At 34.9% G+C, this 22,729-nt stretch overlaps 1 protein-coding gene across 3 annotated transcripts in view; it reads left to right on the top strand.

The window, feature by feature from the left end:
* Window positions 1-466: 466 nt before the first annotated feature.
* LOC111504253 (uncharacterized) overlaps window positions 467-22,729 on the top strand; it is a 39,742-nt gene continuing 17,479 nt past the window's right edge. The window contains exon 1 of one of the 3 annotated variants that reach the window (XM_074176372.1): window positions 467-605. In XM_074176372.1, coding sequence (XP_074032473.1) covers window positions 574-605 — 32 coding nt within the window. In that variant the 5' untranslated portion in view covers window positions 467-573. Of the gene's footprint in view, window positions 606-686; window positions 702-22,729 lie in introns of those variants that run through there. The other 2 variants (XM_074176373.1, XM_074176374.1) reach the window with 2 other exon arrangements.

Below are 22,729 nucleotides of genomic sequence, written 5' to 3'. Positions count from 1 at the left end.
AGAGTGGTCTGTATAGAATCTGCGGAGAGAGAAAATCTCGATATTTTATCCGTTTCTCCTCCTCTTTTCGGACTATATTCGTCTCGCCAGGAGCTGAAAACTCCACGACAAATATCGTCTTGCTGTGCTGGTCGAGAAGGACTACATCAGGCTTATTAGCTTGTATGAGCCCGAGGGTGGGGAACGAATAGTTCCAATAAACTCGGCACTTCTCGTTTTCCATAACGGATTCAATATCCCCCGGAGCGTAGGGCAACACTGGTGTCTCGTCAATACCGTAAGAGTGTATTATTATTATATAGCGAATCATAATGACGCTGTATGATGTTGTATCAAGAATGCCATAAAGCCAAATACTCTTCATGTTACCTGTTAGCTATCATTTCAACAAAATTGACTATTTTCACTGGTCTAACGGCGAATGCTGAATCTGGTTAGTAGAGCTTTCCGGTATTTCTCACGGTATGCCATTTTTAAGAGTGACAGTTGATACTCGTCGGCGGCTTCGAATGGTTTGAAAGTTTCGGCGTCCAGTGAGTTGTGTTTGATCGCAAGTTTTCTGGTTTTACGTCAATGAGCGTCCGGGTTGTGGAAAAGCCCTTCGGGTAATGATATGTGCTTTGTGTTTGTTTTTGCAAATATCACCGCTGTTCACTTGAGAACTTGACGGAATAATAACAGCAAGCTTTGGAATTCGAGAGGTGTTTTTCGCATGTGTTCTTTCATAATAATTTATATTGAATAATAAATCACGGTAACGTTAGTGAAGCCAAATGTTTACTTCCAATACTGGAGAACAGATTGATTATTTTTTTATATTGACATAGAATTCTTTCAAAACATACGATCATAAACAAAAGGTGATATTCTTACTTTACTTCTTGTTTATAGAACCTTTCGCAAACAAAAAATTCAAGTTTTTGATTCAAAATATGATCAACTTGTAAACTTTATGATGTTATTATCAACTAAATACCACCAAGTTCGAAGAACTCTGCAAGAAGACATCAATCGTAAAGCTTCAATCATTAGAGTACTCAAACAGTTTCACTAAAAAATAAATAGTAGTATTAGTAGTAGGTGCTTTCTGAAATATACCGAATTGGCTTTCATCTACAGTATTCCACACTTATAAGATGAAGATACCCCTGTATTTTAGTTACGTTTGAAAGCAGACATTTGATCTATGTTACAGGCATAGACTTTCACAGTAGCCTATTAACGAAAAGTGCACCTGTCTAGACCAGTACTTAAAATACTAATTTGTTCATGAGTATGATCAAATTCTGGTAAATGTCAGTATCCCTATCAATTATTTGTATTAGTTTATATGGAGAAAATCCAACAATAATTTAGTTTGTTCCCTTCCTGGCACTTATTTGCTGTTTTAATCATTAGGTTAAATACTTATTTCTAGGAAGGTTTCATGGGTTACAGTATCAAATTATTTCAGAAAAACCATTGTTTTTTTGTTAACGTTTCGAATTCATCCACATTTTTCTTCATCCATATTGAAACTATAACTTTATTGAAACGTGTCAGATATAATTATATGAAAAATGAAAAACTTCTAAGCAAACCTCATCGAGCTCCTAAGAAGAATGAAATTGAATTCAAAACGTTGGCAACAATCGTTTTTTTGGAAAAATTCGACCCTGTTACACAACAAACCTTTCTATAAATTTATCATCACAGTTCAAAATGTCAATTCGGTATATTTTTGAAAAACCTATGATTGACAAGAGCAAATTTCAGTATTTACTGATATAGTATGTTATGAACACAGAAATTGAAATTCAATTTAAAAATAAATCCAGCGGATAGGTATTCACATTGTTCACATAATACCTTTACCTCCACCAAAACAAGCGTATCACTGGCGTATATAAGGAGGAGACACCGGGCTGCCAAACCCCTGATATTTTAATAGATGTGTAGAATTTACTAGTCGCTTTATAGAAAACATGGATAAGATAACGACAAAGTATTTTTTTTAATATTATCAACAAAATTATTCATTTCGTATTTATCACTAAAGACTTGAATATGGGTTAATACCATTCTAACCTTTACAATTTCAGAATGTACAATTCAATAAAAAACGGCATAAGTAGCCAAGAGAAAATCTTTTTGCAACAGTTCCAAGAGTTTCCCAGGATCTGTGGAATAATTGGATATATAATTATTGGGGCGCTGTTTATCTGTCACATTACAGAAAAAAAATCATATGATTTCATTTTCATATTTGAAATATCATTTACTACCTGAAAAATAGATACTTTGTCATTTTTTATTTTCCTAGGATTTTGCAACGCCATCTTGCGGCAGTGGTCCCCAATTGTAGTATAACAGCTAGTGACATTCACAGATATACCTATTTTGTTATACTGCAAAATGAGAAGTGCATGTGTGTGGTTAACAGTTATTCTTTTTATTGCTATTAGAGTTATGTACTCTTGAAAGAACAAAAATATCTCTGCATATCTCGAAGATGTCGATTTGAAATAAAAAAATCTCATCATACTGACTAGTGTTTGTTGCGAAAATGAGATGATTTTTTGTCCCCGCATGTTATGCAAAGCGGCCAGTAAATTATTTTAGACACGGCACTCTTCATCCTTTTTTGATGGACTATTTTCTCATATGAACATAATTCATAATATTCTATCGATACCACAGCATAATTCAGTTTTAGTTTAGCTTCCATATTCTCTGATATCAAAAGGTGATCTCTGGGAAAGTGATCAACCGTAGATTTCTGAGGAGAGTGGTCTAATGACTGCTACATAAGATCTTTCGAATTATTTTTCAGTTTACAGTACGTTATCTACATCATTGTTATCTTTTTTTTTCAATGAAACCGTTTAACATGAAAAAATTATACTAATTCTATTTTCAAGTCTTTACTTTCCAATTTTGTTACTCAATTTCTCTCATTCTGTTCATTTCAAGGTAATATGTAATCCGCCATTTTGTATCTACCGTCATCTTGAATTTAATACCCATGTTGAGGTAGTTGTGAAACAATATGTCATCCGCCATTTTGTAACTGAGGTCATCTTGGCTTTTTAATGATACAGAATTTATTAAATTGTCGTCATATTGTCATCAAAACTAAATGTGCATACCAAATTTCAAATCAATATGTCAACATGAAGGGTGTCAAACTTCAACTACTGTATTTGACCCAAATAAATAAACAAACAAAAAATGCAAGCAAATAAAACCGTTCAATAAATGAATATAGTTTAAAAAACTAAAAAACACGCTTTTAAAGAACATCAAACTAAAAAGTTAAAAATATTCCTTTTTAAATAAGCTTAAAACCATAACGAACGAAAAATACTAGTAATATTGTGATAAACAAAAAATATGGCACAAAGCGCCAAAGCTTTCATTACAATAATACTGGTATTTTTCGGTAGTTATTGTTTTGAGCTTATTTAAAAAGGAATATTTTTAACTTTTTAGTTTGATGTTCTTTTTCAAATGAAGAAATACATGTAAAGTGAGTTCGAATTATATCAAGGATGTTACGTACAGCGCCATCTGCCCGCGAATAGATCAAGCAATAATGTCGATATATCAAGTAGTTACGTACAGCGCCATCTGCCCGCGAAAAGATCAAGCAATAATGTCGATATATCAAGGAGGTTAAGTACAGCGCCATCTGCCCGCGAATAGATCAAGAAATAATGTCGATAATTATGTCAAATACATAGGCCGATATGAAATGGAAATGAGAGTTACAAACAAACAGACATACAGGTGAAGCTAATATAAAGCGTGTAAAATGACTGTTTTTTCAATGCTCTTTTTACCTCTCCCCCACTTTTATACATGTCACTAATTATAATTCTTGTGAAGATGATGTGAATACGGAGCAGTCTAAATGAAACAAATTAAATATTTATTTCAAAAACAAAAAAAGACAACGTTATAAAAGTGACGAAATGATTTTTATCTTTTCTGAGCGCTAATCATGATTTATTTAAAAATAAATAGTATAGAGACACATTTAGTATTTGGTTAGGTAAATGTTGATAGATATATGTTATGTCAACTTTATTCAAATACGATAAGTTTCATGTAATATGCAATTATTTCGTTATAGTCAGGATTCAAGGTTGCCTTTTTATTATGAATAATTCCATAAATCGTGGAAAATTATACAATATTGAAGTGGAGGGGCACTTATTTTTATTCTCCAAATTGATCCACTACAGGGTGGCCCATCTAAAACAGACCTGGAAGATTTATGGCGTTGTATGCGCGGTTCTATATATGAAGTTCATTTTGTTATTAAGTAATTCGCATTCGAAAAAGATCCATTTTTCACCACAATCCCACACATTTCTAGTAAAGTACACTTGTTTCCACCTGCCATGTCTTTGTTTTCATGCTTGTTTTTCGTTTAACACCTATGAATATCGTGAGTAATAACTCTATAACGTAATTGATGAGAATCAAAAGGGTTATATTTTCAGGAGAGAATAATCTAGAATGGATTAAACATAATGAAAAATCGCGCCTTTTGAAGCATGTATTTTTAGTGTATTGGAATTGACGTCGATGGGCCCAATTTGGCTACTTTCAGAAATATTATTTCATTGAAATAAAATGCCACCAAAATTCAGTCCTCAGACAGTTTATAGTTCTTTGAATTCTGCTGAAAAAAAAACAAAGTCTTGCTTTTCTTCCTACTGAACTTTGTCAAACATTTTCATCGGTGTCGTTCAACTGCTACTAATATGATTGCGAAAGATGAACGTAATCAGTGAAGGGGTTATTTGAATATTTTCAATGTATAATCTCAAATGCCACCAAAATTCAATCCTCAGACAGTTTATAGTTCTGTGAATTCTGCTGAAAAAACCCAAGTCTTGCTTTTCTTCCTACTAAACTTTGTCAAACATTTTCATCGGTGTCGTTCAACTGCTACTAACACTATGATTGCGAAACATAAACGTATTCAGTGAAGGGGTAATTTGAATATTCTCAATGTATAATCGCAAATGATTTTGTATAATGTGCATGTAAATTATCAGTAAATCCACTTTCCATAGCCGACATCAATTTTATGAATGGATATGTGACACAAGGGAAATACCTACTGAAATTGTATAATCAAGAGAACAAGCAGGTGTTCTGTGAGAAGGCCAAGATACCTGATATAATCTCTGAAAGGTCAGGCAATACTGGACCGCCGCGCCGTATAAGAAATAAAATGAAGAAAGATCGGAAAGCAGTTACCATTAATGGATTTCCGTTAATCCATTCAGATTGCTTTGTTAAAGCGTAAATGAATAAGTTTACCCATTAAAATTTTCCAATCCCCATTATAAATTATGAAAAAAATATGAAGAGTGAACATTTCAATTGTATTTACAATAAACAATATATGTACGAGGTTGTCTGAAAAGTTTACAACCCCAACATGAAGACAGCAACGCTCGTGAATGAAAGCTAGTGAAATTCGTTGTTCATCCGTTGACATTTACTCACCAAAGTTTCAGCCATTTTGATAATACGCTTACGCAAATCAAAGAGGAGTTGGATTCGGTTGAAGACTCTGCGCCATCATTTGCCACAGTTGAATGTTGAGCAGCTCAATTCAAACGTGGCTGTAAGAGCTAAGGAGAGGATAAATGTTTGGGACGTCCAAGAACTGCCACTACCACCAACGTTCATCAAATGGTGCTAGACGACCGCCGAATTGGCGTGAGAGAGATAGCAGAGGTTATGAACATGACAAAAAAACTTGTTTGTCACATATTAAGTCAACATTTACTCATGAGAAAGCTGTCCGCGTGTTGGGTGCCGCGTTTGCTCAGGTAAGGGGCCGTCCGTCAATCACGTGAGGCATGAAAGTGGAGGGGTTACCTAAAATCACGAAATATCACAAGGGGGTGTAGTAAGATATCACATATATTTATTTTTTCGTGAAATTCGCGATTTCTAAACGGAAAAGCGGCGTGTAATGTGACTTTGACTCGCCGTTACCAAACAACGAACGAAGACGACCGCCCAGCTCGGCTTGACAGTTATATTCTGTTATTTCGGCGCCGAATACATGCACACACAGTTACCTCGTACGTTTTTCATTAAAACAATATCTAAAGTAGGTGATCTGTATCAGAGACCTATTTGCAGAATATAAGGGAAAAAAACTTCAAGATTCTTTGTAGATACTGAAGAAATAAATGTGATTTTGGGTGTGGGAGGGGGAATTAGTTTCAAACCTCACCATGTATCACCAAGAAGGAGGGGGGTTTCACCAAGACAACGCACCTTCTCACACCTTAGCGGATGCCATGGCGAAAGTCCACGAATTACGGTTTGAACTGCTCGAACATCCGTCTTACTTACCAGATCTAGCCCCAAGCGACTTCTTTTTGTTCTCTCGCCTAGTTGCTTCCGGAGGACAGAGATTTTTGTCAAATGCAGAGGTAATCAACCTAGTGATCAATTATTTTGCAGAGGAAAGCGCCGAGTACTATTTGGACGGGTTACAGAGATGTGGGCACAGTTGAAGTTAGATAATGTTGAAAATTTTAAAAAATCTAAAAAAATGTATTGTATTTTCATCAGGTCGAAAAATTCTCAAGCCACTCTCGTATATATTCTGTTCTCTAATAATGAGTAATAAATGCTCATTATAAATGCAAAACCATTACAAAATGCTCAAAATTGTGTATAAATTGAAGGGCGTGTACTTATTGGGAGAGACTGATTTTTGCGAAAGACAGGTTTTGGGTTTTTACTTTTCCATCTTCATACAAAAAATGTGAGAATCTTCCAAAGAAAGGAAGAAAACAAGTAAACACAGTTTTAACTCCTTATAGTCATTATGAAATTGAATCAGATATCATTGATTGATTTCTTTCTTTTTGGGAATATTCCCGCATTTTTTGTAAAAAGAGAAGTATAAAGTCAAAACCATGCATTCTTCCCCAAAATTTTGGTATTTTGTATGATTTGCCATTGATGGTTTAGGGCAGTTTATAATACTTCACCATGTCCTCTTCATTTTTGAATCGCAAACGTGTCGCAAACAAAACATGTTATGCCCGTTCGGGTAGTTTCATTACCTGCAGAGGCGTACGTTAGATTATCAATCAGAAATACTTGTTGAAACTAATATTTATTTACAAGTTCAATATATAACACAAAAAATTCAAGAATTGAATAGGAAATTAATGAAAACTTCAAAATGTAAATTAGGACCAACACCAAACCGTTATTTTAACGCCTCGACACATATTTCGATCACCAAGTAACCATCTTCAAGTGGAAGATTAAACAGTTTAATCTTTCTCTTGAAAATGATCACTTGGTGATCTAAACACGTGTCGAGGTGTTGAAATAACGGTTTGGTGTTGGAAAAAACTCCAGTAATATTCATTACTACACTAAAGGTTCTAAACAGTGCGTCACATGTGAAGGGTACATTTATAGGACAGATTAATTTTTGGGAAAGTAAGGTTTTTGATTTGTACTTCTCCATCTTGGAATATTCTCATATTTTTTGTATCAAGATGGAAAAGTAGAAAGCCAAAACCTTTATTTTCTTAAATTATTCAAAAATAAAGATCGGCAAAAATAAATGGGTAAACACATTGCATTATTCAGTGGTGAAACATATTCCAAAAGGATTTTGAGCAAACGCTAGTTAGTTTGATAATACTGACAGTATTGATGATGAACCTAAATTGTGTAGTATTCCTCTGAATGGTTTGTGTCTCAATTTATTGAGGCGTGTTTGGAAAATTAAATGGATAGGATAAAGATGATTAACATGTAATTCAATGTTCATATGCCTGAAAGTAAACGTTTTGGATAGACTTTTTCCTCCATTTTGTACTTGTAAAAAACTTCTGTGTCTGATCTACACATCTCTGTGAGGAGTTCATTTCGAACCTAATAACTACACAAACACAGTCATCCACAGGATCCATCGAAAAATCTTCAGGAGTTTGCAGAAATGTTGTAATTATATTAAATAACCTCAACTAATTTGAAAATTGTTCACTAAACAAGGAAAAGTAACAGAAATATTTTTCTACTAGTAATTATCCAACCACTTCGAAGTTATTTTCGTTGGATTCGCTTGAAAGTTGTTTTGAAGCCCGTGCCAAATTCAATAACATAACTCGTAACAAAGTGTAAACAAAGTATATGAAGTGAAGTATATTGAAATATTTGATCCGGATCATTTTGGTAGATAATAAAACTATTTAGTGTAATGTTTGGCCAATAGTTGAAAACTTTGATTGTTCTTATTGAGAGTATGTACATGTTAAAGCTCTTTTCTGGGTTTGTTGGTCGTGATCTACAAGTTTCCTTTACTTACGTTTCGTCTACATATGGCTTCATCGCCTTCGATAGTGTATGCCACAGTTGTAGAGGAGAAGTCAGACGTAAAAACCTGCACATCGTGACCAAAAAAACCCGAAAATAGGTTTCACACAGCTCTTATCCTATCTCTTTTGCCTATCAACATGATTTTGACGTCAGAGATATGTCACGATATGAGCAAACCGTGAAGACCTAAAAGTTGTTATTAAGTTGTTCCATAAGTTAAATCCGTTTTGATGTCATGAGTATTTGTAGCTCCGATAAACATTCATTCCACTGTGTTGCGATATATATACTGATCGTTAAAAAATTTTCTGATGATGCTGTCCATTTTCTACAAATTTCAATTTTGCCTGTTTTCAGTTCATTGCTATATGATGTCTGAATTGAAGGGGTTATATTTTTAGAAGTGATTAATTTTTGGGAAAGAAAGTTTTTGGCTTTCTACTACTCCATCTTGATACAAAAAAGGATGAGGGAATCTTCCAAAGAAAGGAAGGAAGTAATCAATTTGAAAATAAGTAATTATATACATGGATGTGTAGATCATGCAAAGAAGTAACTTTCAGACACAAACTGAAAGAAAGTCCTCCTGAAACAGCTACTTTCATATAAACATTGAATTACATGAAAGAATTTTTACACACACTTCAAGAAGGCGACGAAGCAAGACGCCTGGAATATTGTTTATGGGTCCAAGGGGAATATTTAAACAATAGAAATTTCCTAAAAAATATTTTATATACCGACGACGCCACTTTCACTACAGATGGAGTAGTGTCATCACAGAATTGTCGCTATTGGTCATCGGATAATCCTAACTGGGTAATAAACTGCAAAAGCCAGTATTCCCAAAAAATCAACGTCTGGTGTGGGATATTGAACGAACGAATTATTGGTCCTTTCTTTTTTGAGGAAAACATTAATGCGCACAGGTTTCTAGAATTTTCAAACACAGAGTTTTGGGATGCTATTCACGAGCTGCCAATCAATGAACGATCAAATTTAATTGTCCAGTTAGATAGGTGTTCAGTTCATTATGCCAGAGCTGTGAGGCAATGGCTTAACGAACATTTTCCAAACCGATGAATAGGCCGTGGTAGTCCGTTTATAGAGTGGCCACCCAGATCTCCAGACCTCATAGTTTTGGACTTTTTTCTCTGGGGACTTCTCACACAAAAGGTTTACAAAAACCGCTCAAGAGATAAAAATGAACTTTATGCAAGAATTCGACAGGTATGTGCAGACATTAGCCCTCAAGAACTAAGGAACGTAATCAGAAACATTCGTAAGCGCTACGACACATGTATCGAAATACGTAGTGGATTAGTAGAGGCTACTAGAATATGAGTTAGAATTAATTGTTGCACTGAATCGAAACATTTCAATAATTAGTTATTAGTTACGTTTATTAACATTTTTTGCTTCATTGTTAGTTGAATTGTGTGAATGTAATTCCGTTATTTTCATTAAAAATATGTACGCTATTTGTTTTTTTTTTTCATCTGGCGGTACTTTATTGTTGATATCATAAAAAAATTATATATTGTAACTATTAGCTGTGTGAGTTTTCGAATTTCTGAGTTGTCATAACTTTGTTAATAATAAATATTTTTCCATGAAATTTTGGTCACACCTGTTTAGAGGCACTCTGAATCCAGTGTCGTAGTGATTTTTTCAATCAAAAAATCGCCAATAAAAAATCCCGATTTTCGACTAAGAAAAAATATCGTGGTATGCCCTGAAACTTTAATAAACATTTCAAATTTTGTCCCAAGGTAGACCTTTTAGTACTTGACATTAAAAAAAAATATTAAAATCGATTTACAACTTCAAATTTTAGGGAGGTTTTTCCATTAAAAATGGGTTACACTGTATATCTACTATAAGTAATAATAGAGGTCCGTAACCTAATTGAGTACTACCTGACATTTTTTTACCTATGACAATGTGGATATGCTAATTTGAAAACTGATGAGTGAACAAGATCGATTTGATCATTTAGTAGATTACATCCGCAATGCTTATGCTTATGAATTTCTAAATATTTCAAATAATTGAGTTTCCAACCCTTGCTTGACCACTTTATCTTTGACAATAAAAAGGAAATTAGATAACCTGGCTTGTGGTCTGAATGCCACTTTGTTTTTTCTAAAAAAAACCCGCAATTGTTAGTTCTTTAACCAAAGTATGTTAGAGATACAAATTTCTTGATTTCTGGTTATTTGATTTTGGAGTATATTAATCTGTAGGTAAATTTGAGGCCATGCTTTCTGTTAATCAGACACTTTCAGACACTGAAAGATACTTCTTTGCATGATCTACACATCCATGTATAGAATTACTTATTTTCAAATTGATTACTTCCTTCCTTTCTTTGGAAGAATCCCTCATCTTTTTTTGTATCAAGATGGAATAGTAGAAAGCCAAAAACTTCCTTCCCATAAATATATGATGTCGTTGAGCGATTTCACTCTACGATTTCAAATTGATCCAAAGCGCTGCCAAAACTGCCCGAAAAATTTACCAGGCATTTGGTAACCATAATGTTAATAAACCGGAGATTTTAGCCTCGAAGATGAGTCCCGAAGTGGTCTACTTATAGTAATGTAGGACGAGGATTTGAGAACTCTGGTGGGTAATAACCCATCACAAACGGTGCTTGAGATATCAGAAGAACAAGGCGTCAGCTCCCAAGCGGTTTTTGATGGTTCAGAACGTATTTGAGAGGCCACAAAGCTCGAGAAGTGAGTGCCACACGATTTGAACGATCGACAAAATTGTCACGTTTCCAGGTTAGTTCTTCTTCGCTTTAACGCAACCAAAACGATCCTTTTTTTGATCGCATCGTCACGTGTGATGAAAAATGAATCATCTACGACAACTGGAGACGTTTAGAACAGTAGTTGAACACCGATGAACCACCCAGATGCTTTCCAAAGGCGAAAACCCAACAAAAAATACCATGGTTACTGTCTGGTGGTCAGCGGGCCACCGGGAAATCGGGCCAAACCATCACAGCAGAGTCCTATCCTGAGGAAATCGACTAAATTTACCGAAAATTACGTCAGCAGCAGCCGGCACTGGTCAACAGAAGAGATCTGATCCTGTTCCACGACAACGCCTGTCCGTACGTTTCACAAATTACCGGTCAAAAATGAAACGAGTTGAGCGTCGAAGTTCTGGCTCACTCACCTTACTCCCCAGAACTCCCGCCAATCGACTACCATTTTTTCAAGCACTTCGATAAGTTTCTCACCGGTATAACCTTCGGCAGTCAGGAGCAGGAGAAAATGACCTTCGTCGACGTCATCGAATTCCGAGCCCACAATTTTCATGCTGACGGAATCATCATTTTTTGTTACATTGGCAAAAGTGAACTGATTTAAATGTCGCATATTTCGATTCAATTCAAAAAGTATTAACTGAGATATCACAGTTCAAAGTAGACTCATAAAAATGGACAAAACTTATGAAACATCCTAATATCAATCATTTCTATTACTTCAAATATTGCATATAATTTGATATATTTCTTCAGTTCGGACTTCCATTGTCTAATATAATATAAATTGATTTGAAATACCTGAAAAAAACTAAAAAGATCAACCGAAAATAACAACTTTATTAAAAAAAAAAACAAAATTACAAAGAACTAACATACAAGCAACAACCAAACAAATAAAAAAAATGAATTATTGATAAAAGTTGAAAATTAAAAAATATTATTAACAAAAAATGAAAAATTAAAATATTTCAAACTGAGTTATGGCACAACGTTTCGATTGTTAGTATCCACAATCGTCTTCGGGTGATCTCCTCCGAGATCTGACTATTCATAGGTCATTCAAGTGCTTTCACCTATCCCCTCTTCTCTCTCCCCGCTTGGTTTCAGCGGGAGGTGACCGTTTGGCGGGAGTTGGTCGTTTTTCGCTTGATTAGAGGTTTCCATATATTACGTATCTCTACGCTAGCCTGACTAAATGCGTTATTGGACAACATATACGCGGCTTCTTTGAATTTTCTCCTAAACCAGTGTTCCTCTTTGTGGATGATTTCAGCTCGAGTCCACTTGATGTTATGTTGATGAGTCCAAACATGCTCTGCCATTCCGGATTTGCCGGTTTCTCCTCGCTGTGTGTGTTTCTTGTGCTCAGCAATGCGAACTTTCAATGGCCTCTTAGTTTCACCGATGTATGATTCTCCGCACTCACAGGGTATACGGTAAATGCAATTCTTGGAATCGCAGTCCGCGTTTGGTGGCCTGGTTTTCGTGAGGCTGCTACGGATAGTGTTCCCAGATCTGAAGCAGGTCCTGATGTTATACTTAGACCCAATCCTTCTTATCTTTTGCGATAGTCCTCTGATGTAGGGAAGTACAAGTACTAGTTGTGGCGGCTTCTATTCCTTGTGGGGTTCTTGTTGTCTTCTAGCTAAGGCCTGTTCAACCATCACTCTTGAGTAAACATTCCGTTGAAGGTCATTTTTTTCGAAAGCCTCCTTTCTATTACAGAGTCCAAAAGCACGGTCTAGTAGAGTCTTGATGATTCCTCTCTTAGTCGATTGATGGTGGTTGGATTTCTGGTTCGGATACTGTCCTGTGTCCAATTTTTATTTTTCATTTTTGGTTAATAATATTTTTTAATTGTCAGCTTTTATCAATAATTCATTTTTTTATTTGTTAAGCTATTGCTTGTATGTTATTTCTTTGTAATTATAGTTTTTGTTTAATAAAATTGTTATTTTCGGTTAATCTTTTTAAATTTTTTTCAGGGTTTTCGAATCAATTTATATTATATTAGACAATGAACTGATGAAATACACCACGAAACATTGTCAACCACCTTCAAAGAAACTATTTCGATATGTCTTTTCCATGATTTGAAATTTTTCAAGAGTATTCCTCGTAATGAATCTCACGTTAAGTAGCTCTTCATAATTTCACATGGAATCTCATGAAATTAAATATTGTCTAAGGCTCATAGTAGTAAATCATGGCTGATAGTAACGAATGTCTTTCTCAGATCTACTTTATTATTCTCTTTTCCATATTTTTTGCAAAAATTTCCGCCTGGTTTATAAATAATGACGATGATTTATAATTGCTTACATTTGCTTTATTCTCGTTCTCATGATGTAGTTTTAAGACGTCTTTCTCAGAAACTGTGGGAAATTGTGGAAAATAATATATATTCAGATAAATCTTTTAGCATCTCTACTCATAATTTTACAGAACCTCTTTCACTTCACTTCTATTTCTGGATAGAAACAACTACTTTTTTTTCATTTCGACAAATGAACTCTGTATATTTCTCCCCAACTCTCATTGTTCTGCTTGTTGTTCTCTTGAAACTCAATGCTGAGAAATGTAAAGTTATAAGTTATAATCGAAAAAAAGAAGTTTATACCTTTCCGTATGTAATTCAAAATTCAGACCTGTTGAGATGCAACGATACCAAAGACTTAGGTGTAATATTTGACCAAAAATTTACATTTCCCTACAGGCTTCTGGATTTATTGTTAGAAACTTTCACAATATTAAAACTATGAAGCTGTTGTTGGAATGTTGTTGGAATAAACATTATAAAGGAATGAAAATATGGCATCGGAAGTGTTTTTTGTTTCTGGAAACCAAACTGGCAATCACTTATCATTTTGTTTTCATTCAGAAAGCAAAGAAGCCTTGTTTTGACTAATTATTCTGTCAATTTAGCCATTGCAGAGATTAGAGAAATTGGACGAAGACTTGATGGACCATTGATGACTTCTCCCTTTGGCAGTGTTAACACAATCGACTTATTCTTATCGGAATATTTTCTAGGATTTTTATAGAGATTTCCTCTGAGCCTGTGTAGTTTTTATTTTTAATGGAAAATAATGTTTCATGCAGTTCGGTAATATTTGTATCATTTAATATAAAGGTGTTCGTAATTTCAAAATTCACATAGTCTAAGGGGTCACCGGCTGCTTTTATGTTTTTCGTCAAGTCCTTCGCAATAGAGCAATAGAAGTCATTCAGTTCAGTATGAAAAAACGGAATGTCTACAAATTTTTTGTGTCTCTTGTCCGTAAGTTCATTAATGATATACCAGGTTCCTTTTGATTTATTCGTAGATTTATCCATTCTACTTCTATAATATTTGCTTTTGGCTAGTTTGACTACATTTCTGTAAATGGTGCGATAGCGGAGGAAGTAATTAAGAAAAAATGGAGCAGATGTAAATTTTCTCAAATAATGTAATACCCTCATGTTTTTTACCGAAACCCTAATACCTTTTGTCATCCAATTTTTGTTTTTGTGTCTAAAATTGATTTATCAAATATATAAAGTAATTTATTACAAAATTCACTTGGGGACCGAATCAGGTTTTTAGACTTCGGCAGAGCCGTACCCTTACCATCTGACCTGAAAAACCACTCACCATACAAACTAATCTGTTTCGTTAAGAAGCTGGGTTTATTTGATCGAGTGTGAATAGGTATGAGCCACAATAAACCCATTTGGGTTGCGGTGGAGGATCGAATAGATCCACTCACTTTGGCCCTAACCTACCCTAACCTATTAGTAATGATGAAATGTATGAATTATGCATCGCTCATATTTTTATTCAAATAAGTGAATGAGAGAGTAAACTATCCTAAAAGGAACAAATCAACGTACCACGGCCTCTTTCAAGATATCAGTACATTTTCAGACCTCTCAGAGCAAGAACTAATACAATGCTCAATTCTCCAATATATGTCATGTGTATGAATTTCAGTAGTATTTGTTTCCATTGTGATATATTTTCCAAGTCTTCATAATCATATAAAGTTGCAAACATGTACTTGATTTAGGTAATTAGAAATGTTATTTCCTTCGTTTATTTCTCTCTGTTGAAATTATAGTATTGCGAGCATAATTTTGTAATGTCCTACTAATGGGCAACTGTTGGACAATAAAGCTATCATTATTATTATCATTGTTAATTCAGGTCACCAATATTGAAAGGTTGACTTAAGCTTAATGGCAAAGACAATAATTTAAACAAATTAATATTCATGTTTAACGCTTCTTCCAGCGTCAACATCACCTTCCCAGAAAAAAAGATGTTATCATCGACGTATGTGTAAGCCGGTTCAATATATCAAATGTATTTTCACATCCTCAAATCATTACATTCTACGAAGCGAAGCTTGCTGGTGTATCCTTAAGAGGCTATTTCAAGAATCAGCTGACTCATTTTAAAGTTAATTAAATTCCCAGAAGTGTTCTTTCTGTTCATTGCACGCCAGACAAATAATTCAAGTTGAAAGTTAATATTCATGAAGTCCTTGACAAAGGTGAAGTTTTCGTGAGATTATTCAACTGGAGATTCTTCAGTAGTCTTTTTTAGCAAATATTTACCTATATACTTCTATCGATAGCGAATATTTTTCCTTGTTGAATGCGTGACCCGCAATAAACAAATTCCTACAATTACTCGATAAGAATAATGACAACTACAGATATTCCAGTAGAAAACCAAAACCCCAATTGTTTTTTAAAGGTGGAAAATAATTGAAAGATAATGAGTAAAATTGCAAATAAGAGATACGTACATTTTCATTAAAGACGAATGGGTCAAGAGAAAATGGATGAACTTACTACCGATGACTGGTAAATAATTGAATGCATAGTTAGATACTAAAAACGATAATGAAATGTAGCGCGTAGATAATATTCAAAACATTGCTTGCAATGTTGATGATAATAATATTCCACTTTATCATAATAATAATAATATAAAGCATGGGGTCTTCTTCAATAACATTAAAGACCTTGACTTATCAAAGCGCCTGACTTTCGCTTTCCTCAGGTTGAGTGGGCTGAAATCGGAAACTGAAGAGTTCATCATGGCATACCAGGATGGTGTCTTCGACACCTTAGTCTACCGCAGTCACGTAATGGGTATAGAGGTTCCTGACACAAGGTGCAGGGCCTGCCGCGAGGCGTTCGAGGCCCTAATGCACTTGCTATCAGCATGTCCAGCATATGCGGTCTCGGCCTATATCCATTGGCATAACGCGGGCCTAAGAGTGCTATATTACCATCTACGGCACTCTTACGGTATTGACGAGACACCGTCAATACCGTATTGGTATTGGTAATACCGTATACGGTATTGACGAGACACCGTCAATACCGTAAGACCCTACGCTCCGGGCGATATGGAATCCGTTGTGAGGAATGAGAAGTGCCCAATTTATTGAAAGATTCGTTCCCCACCCTCAGACTCATACAAGCTAATAAGCCTTATGTAGTCCTTCTCGACCACCAGAGTAGAGGAAGAGAAACGGATAAAATATCGAGATTTTCTCTTCGAACTCCGCAGACTCTATCCAGATCACCCTGTTAAGATGTTTGTTTTGATTATTGGAGTCCTTGGTGGACTCCTCTCTACTCCCAAATCTTGAAATCATACCGGCCTGCCGCACTAAGGCAGAAATCTTAGCTGGACAAATGTAGAAGGCTGTCATTCTTGACTCACTGCGCTTGCTCAGGGCACATGATTATCGGACTCAATGATCACTTACCCCATGGTATGATAATCATGTTTTATGAAGAATAATCAACTTTTGCAACAATGAATCCTGTTGTAGGTTATTTATATCTAAAATGGGTGTTTCATTGAATACATTCTGTGTAGGATAACTGCGTTCTCTGCTATAAATCATTTTGAAAGAATATTTCTTTTAGAGGTTCGTTATGGCAGGTGTACACATCATCCCACCACCATCAGGGCGTAGTAAAGTTTCAAGTTTTTTTACAATGAGAATATTTTTCAGATGTTTGGTATAAATAGTATTGACCTCAATTTATTGACTACTTCATTTTTTTTCAGTCCCATCCAAGGTGTGTATCAATTTCAACCCCTAGGTATGTTATAGAAGTTTCGTTTTTGATCATATGAATTGAATTAATATATCTCAGGGTAAGGTGTTCATTTTTTGGTAGGTTGGATTCACTGCAGAATGGAGTTAAAAACTTAGTTCTCAATGTTAATTTCAATCCTCTCATCCAGTTTCTTATTTTGATCAGATTCTCCTCTGTTTCATTCCTCACCTCATCCCAAGTTTGCCAGTATAAAGAATGACCGTATCATCTGCAAATGAGGGTAAACTTCCTTCTGCTTCAACAGAAAACAAACCATTGATGTAGATTAGAAGCAATACTGAACCTAAAACAGTTTCCTGAGGTACTCCCATTATAACCTTTTGTGGTGCACTCATTTCATTATTAATCTGCACGTACTAAATTCTGTTGCTGCTGAGATACGATCTGAACAAATCTGCCACTATTCCTCTGAAACCTTCGTCTTCCATCACACTTATCAATTTTTGGTGGTTGACGGTGTCGAAGGCTTTGGTCAAGTCTGGGAAGCTTCATCCAAAGCCCTATAGATATTATCTGTTGGGTAAACTAATGCATCTTCGGTTGATTTTTTTTATCTGAATCCAAATTACTTTGTAGACAGTATTTTGTTAATTTTTATTATTTTTCCTACAACTTCTGCCACTCTATTAATTATTGAAACTGGTCTATAATTTAACACTTCCATTTGCGGCAATGGAATCAATTACATGTCTGGCCCCTCTGGACCTGCACGTCAAGGAGGTTGCGTTAATGGCCATGTTACGATTGCACATAGCTGGTGTAAACCTTGAAGTAGGAATGGGTCAATTGAGACTAAGCCTATGGCGAGAAGCGCTTACTGCGCAAGCCAGTGATGCAACTAAATCCAGGTTTGTGTTCAATAAACCTTACAAATGCAATAAGCATTTATACAGACGACTCAAAAACCAGCTCAGGATGTGGAGTGTACTTCAGATCACTAAACCTAAGGATTGAGTGAAGAATGGGAAAAAATTCCAGCGCTTTCCTGCGCTAGAAAAAGCTGTTTATGAGGCCATATAATCTAGGTTTCAGCATGTTTTTTCCTCTGATAACCATATTGGTTTATGTCGTTGGCATTTTGTCGATTTGTTTATTATGGTGCATTATCTATCACCACAATGCCTCTTAACGGCAAATTCCGAATCGACTATTCCGATTCCCATTTCTCGTTGCGATATTTACCCGTTGAACAATTTGATTTCCATCTAATATAGGAGAGGTTCTTTTTACACCCGTACGCAAGGCCGTCGCCATGGGGGGGGGATGGGGGAAGCCTCCCTCCCTGCTTTTTCGACTTGGGAAGAAGTTGGGAAGAGTTGGTAAATCTTGGGCCATGAAGATAGAAAAAATAATAGTAAAAAAATTATTAAAAATTGAAAAAAATAAAAATGAGAGAAAATAAAAGGAGAGGTAATAAGAAAAGGTAAAGAACCAGGAGAAGGTTGGGATTTCCCAATATGCATAACTTGAAGAGAATTCTGAGTTGTTTGAAATCTTAAAAAGAATTTAATTTCTCCCAAGGAAGAAAACAGTCCTGAATAGTCCACAAATTTTGAAGTGGCAATTTTACAAAATTCCCAATTTTTCGCTGTTTTTCCGACTAGAAAAAGTTGGGAAATTTCGGGCCGTGAAGATAGAAAAAATAATAGTAGAAAACAATAAGCACAATATTATTTAAGTGTTGTTTCCCTTCTTTTGTATTGAATATTCCTATACATGGTGGATATGGTGGAAAACCAAAGACCTTGGTCCAAAGTAGAATAATTACCATTATTATTTTTATAATCGCCAAAATTTATTTTTGTTTGTGCATACCCTAACGGGCATAAGCATTCAACCAATCTTTGGATAGCTAAGTAAGAAAATTAATATATTATAGTAGTAACTAATCCCTCGGCTTTTATTTCTTCGAAAGTTGGGAAATTTTGCTGGTGAAGTTGGGAAAATTTGGATTCCCTCCCCCCTGGTTTTTCTTTTTGCTACAGCCCTGCCCGTGCGGTATATTAAAACAATATTTTACTCCGAAGCAGTTCAATCTCTCTGTTGGCAAATCACTCAGCAGGTCATTACATACTCATTTTGAATTTTTTATCGTAATCTGAAGAAACAAATTCAATTCGGGCTAACATCATGAATATCATCTTACAAGCCATAAAGCAGAGTTTATAACAGCTGGAATTTAGAATAAGTGCTCCTTTTTGTTTATTTTAAACAAAGCAAGGCTCTTATAACAATAGCAGAGCAGAATTAAAATCACATAAAATATTTTGTTTTTTCGTATTCGAATTATATTTAGAATATGAACGAGCTGTATGAAGTCAAGTCGTTAAATTTTTACTCTCCATATACAGTGTGTCTCGCTTTTCATGAAACAACTGCTAAAACGGCGATATTTCAACTGAATAGTTGAATAGTAGTGGATTTTCAAATATGCTACTATTTATTCAATGTAAATCAGATACGGACGTATAATAGAAAATTTCAACGAGCACGTCAATTTCTATTTCTAGGGGGACTAATTCTGATGTAGAAATCATACCCGAAACTTCACTCCTCCGCGTTCAGCAACTACTCCCCCAATTTTTTTAAAAGGCATGAGGATCGAGTGATCCATCATTTTAAAGGTCTTTTGTCCCTCTATCACTTTTGTAATTTCTTTCGAAATTGGTTCATCCGTTATTGAGAAATTCAATGTTTTACGTTTATTTAAGAAAAAACAGAAAATTCACTGTCGCTCATTTCATTGAGGAAATCAACAAAAGTAATATCAATAGCAACACAATCAACGGATAAAGTGTTCAAAATAACCTTCATCTAATTCCATACAATAATACAGTATACTTTCAAAAGCGTTCCTTACATTATTAAAGATGTCCACAGTCAGAAATTGGTATTCCCAAACAAATCTCTGTCGCAGGTCTTCTAGGTTTGTAGAATTTATTTAATTAGTAGTAAAAGTTTTGAAATGGACGACACTGTCTTTTCTACACTGGTAGTTTTCGTTGAATTTAGTGGTCGCAAAACGAAAAGTAGATATTTGGCCACTGTCACTTCTTCACGAATTATTATTCAGTCTTCCTTGTTCACTGTGTTCCAACATGGTTTATTCTACTGAAGAAAGAATAGAAATTGTTGCAACCTATTATCGAATAAATAATGTGCTAAAGCTGCTGCAAGAATTTATAATACGAATCATCCAGACCACAACGTGACTCATCAATACGTTAAACAGTTAATGGATGAGGTTCTGTTCGCAGAAGAAAACATGAAGTGTCCCGTCTTGTCAGAAATGACTGAGTTGAAGTTACAGTTTTATGACTTGTACAAATTGAATGAAATGAATAAAAACACTTTTGTCTAAATACCATTTGTAAATTTTATTTATACGACCGATTTATACAACTAAATGATAAAATAAGTCATTTACGTAAATGTTAAATAGGACACAGCACAGAGCCCTGCGCTACCCCATATTTCATTGCTACTGTTTCTGACGTGATAACATTGAAGCACACTGACTGTCTTCTATCTTTAAGGTACGAGTCAAAGAGAGCTAGGGCTATATCCGAAATAGTCCCCCTAGAAACACTTACGGGGGGGTCAAGTTTTCATTGGAACGCGTATTTTCTATTGGTGTAATATTCGGAGAGGGTGAAATGGGTAGATTTTTTGAAATGTATAGAAGGTCAGTATAAATGAAAACTGTTTCCGAATTCTGATTCACCAACCTTAAAATTGTTTGGGAAAAATAATTGCACTCCTGTAAAAACTATTATGAAGAATAAACAGATTCAAATAGCCCACACAAAAACATTTTGTGTGAAACACACAAAATGTGTGTTTCAAAATGTCTATTTGAAGTAGTGAAATTATTGGCTACAATTTTTGAATGAATGAACATTCATATCCTCAATACTTCACAAAACATTTATAAAATATCTTCACCCGCTGAGATATAGAATCACAAAAGATCCGACTGGCGTCGAGAATCATTAAAATTAATTATTATGAAAATCTATAACAGATGCACGTTTCACTGACAGGTGTATCCTCAAATCATTTCGGTTCACATTGCGGAACTGACAACAAAATTTAATGATACATAACATACGCTGAAATCATAAAATAATCCGTAATGGTCGATCTCAAGGTTAGTTCGGCTCTATGAAGTTAATAACGAATAATTCAACTTATTCGAGGAAACGTCAATTTTCTGCTTTACTGAACAACATTAAGTATTTATTTGTTGTGTTATTGAAAATAAACAATTGAACTTGTTGGTGGTTTTTAACTGAGATGAAGCAACACGATACTACAGTACGGTGCAGTTAATCTCATATAATTAGATAGAATTTATTTATCCTTTGAGCTACATTACATAAATGGGATACGTCAAATAATATTTTAATCTGATATAAAAAGTACTACTGTTACGTTTTTCCCCGTGGGTTGACCAATAATTGACTATACCGAACAATAATCAAACTTGACTTTATTTCACTTCAAATACGACAAACACTTCAACTGTCTATCGCCTTAGTAGATCGTTTTGCTTACCGCACTGTAACTTCCTCTTGACTGTCTCGATATGCTCCTGGCTAGCATTTATATATCGTAATGGAATGCGCTAGAAAATTTCGCTGAAATTCCATCGAAATCAGTAGCATTATTCTCGCTACATCTAGAGCGGCAGCGAACATCGTACATTCGCGCGCTCTTAGATACGTCATGATTAGTTTATGGCTACCAGTTGCAGCCAGCATCATTTTCTTTAGGGCTAACTAATTCAATAATCATTTCCGATTATATAAGAATCACCATAACTATATAATATATGAATTGAAGGGGTTATATTTTTAGGAGTGATTAATTTTTGGAAAAGAAAGTTTTTGGCTTTCTACTACTCCATCTTGATACAAAAAAGGGGATGAGGGAATCTTCCAAAGAAAGGAAGGAAGTAATCAATTTGAAAATAAGTAACTCTATACATGGATGTGTAGATCATGCAAAGAAGTACCTCTCAGACACAAACTGAAAGAAAGTCCTCCTGAAACAGATACTTTCATATAAACATTGAATTACACGAAAGAAGAATTTTTTTCGAAACAAATACTTCTATATGAACACTGAATTATGCAGAAGATACTTTTCTCTACTCAGTTTGTATTTCAAACATTCGTTGTGGAATAAAAATCAGATATCATTCACATGTGTTCTACTTTGAATGAATGGTAATACATTGCACTTACATGAAACACTGTCACCCTCACTGGTATACACCGATGTTTCGCTTTAAGACACTTGCCTCAAGGCTCTTCAGTAGCAAATTGGATAACATAGAAAATACAGACAATTCATTCATGAATTACGATTTTTTAATGTCATCGATGACATAAGCAGATCAAGCTTATTCCGTGACAATAAAAATCATAATTCATGGATGAATAGTGTGTA

This window comes from Leptinotarsa decemlineata, unplaced genomic scaffold (genome assembly GCF_025532065.1).
Source record: "Leptinotarsa decemlineata unplaced genomic scaffold, Ldec_3_MD MMD2_tig00001719_RagTag_RagTag, whole genome shotgun sequence".
Taxonomy (NCBI): domain Eukaryota; kingdom Metazoa; phylum Arthropoda; class Insecta; order Coleoptera; family Chrysomelidae; genus Leptinotarsa; species Leptinotarsa decemlineata.
This window is presented reverse-complemented; position numbering and strand designations above follow the sequence as displayed.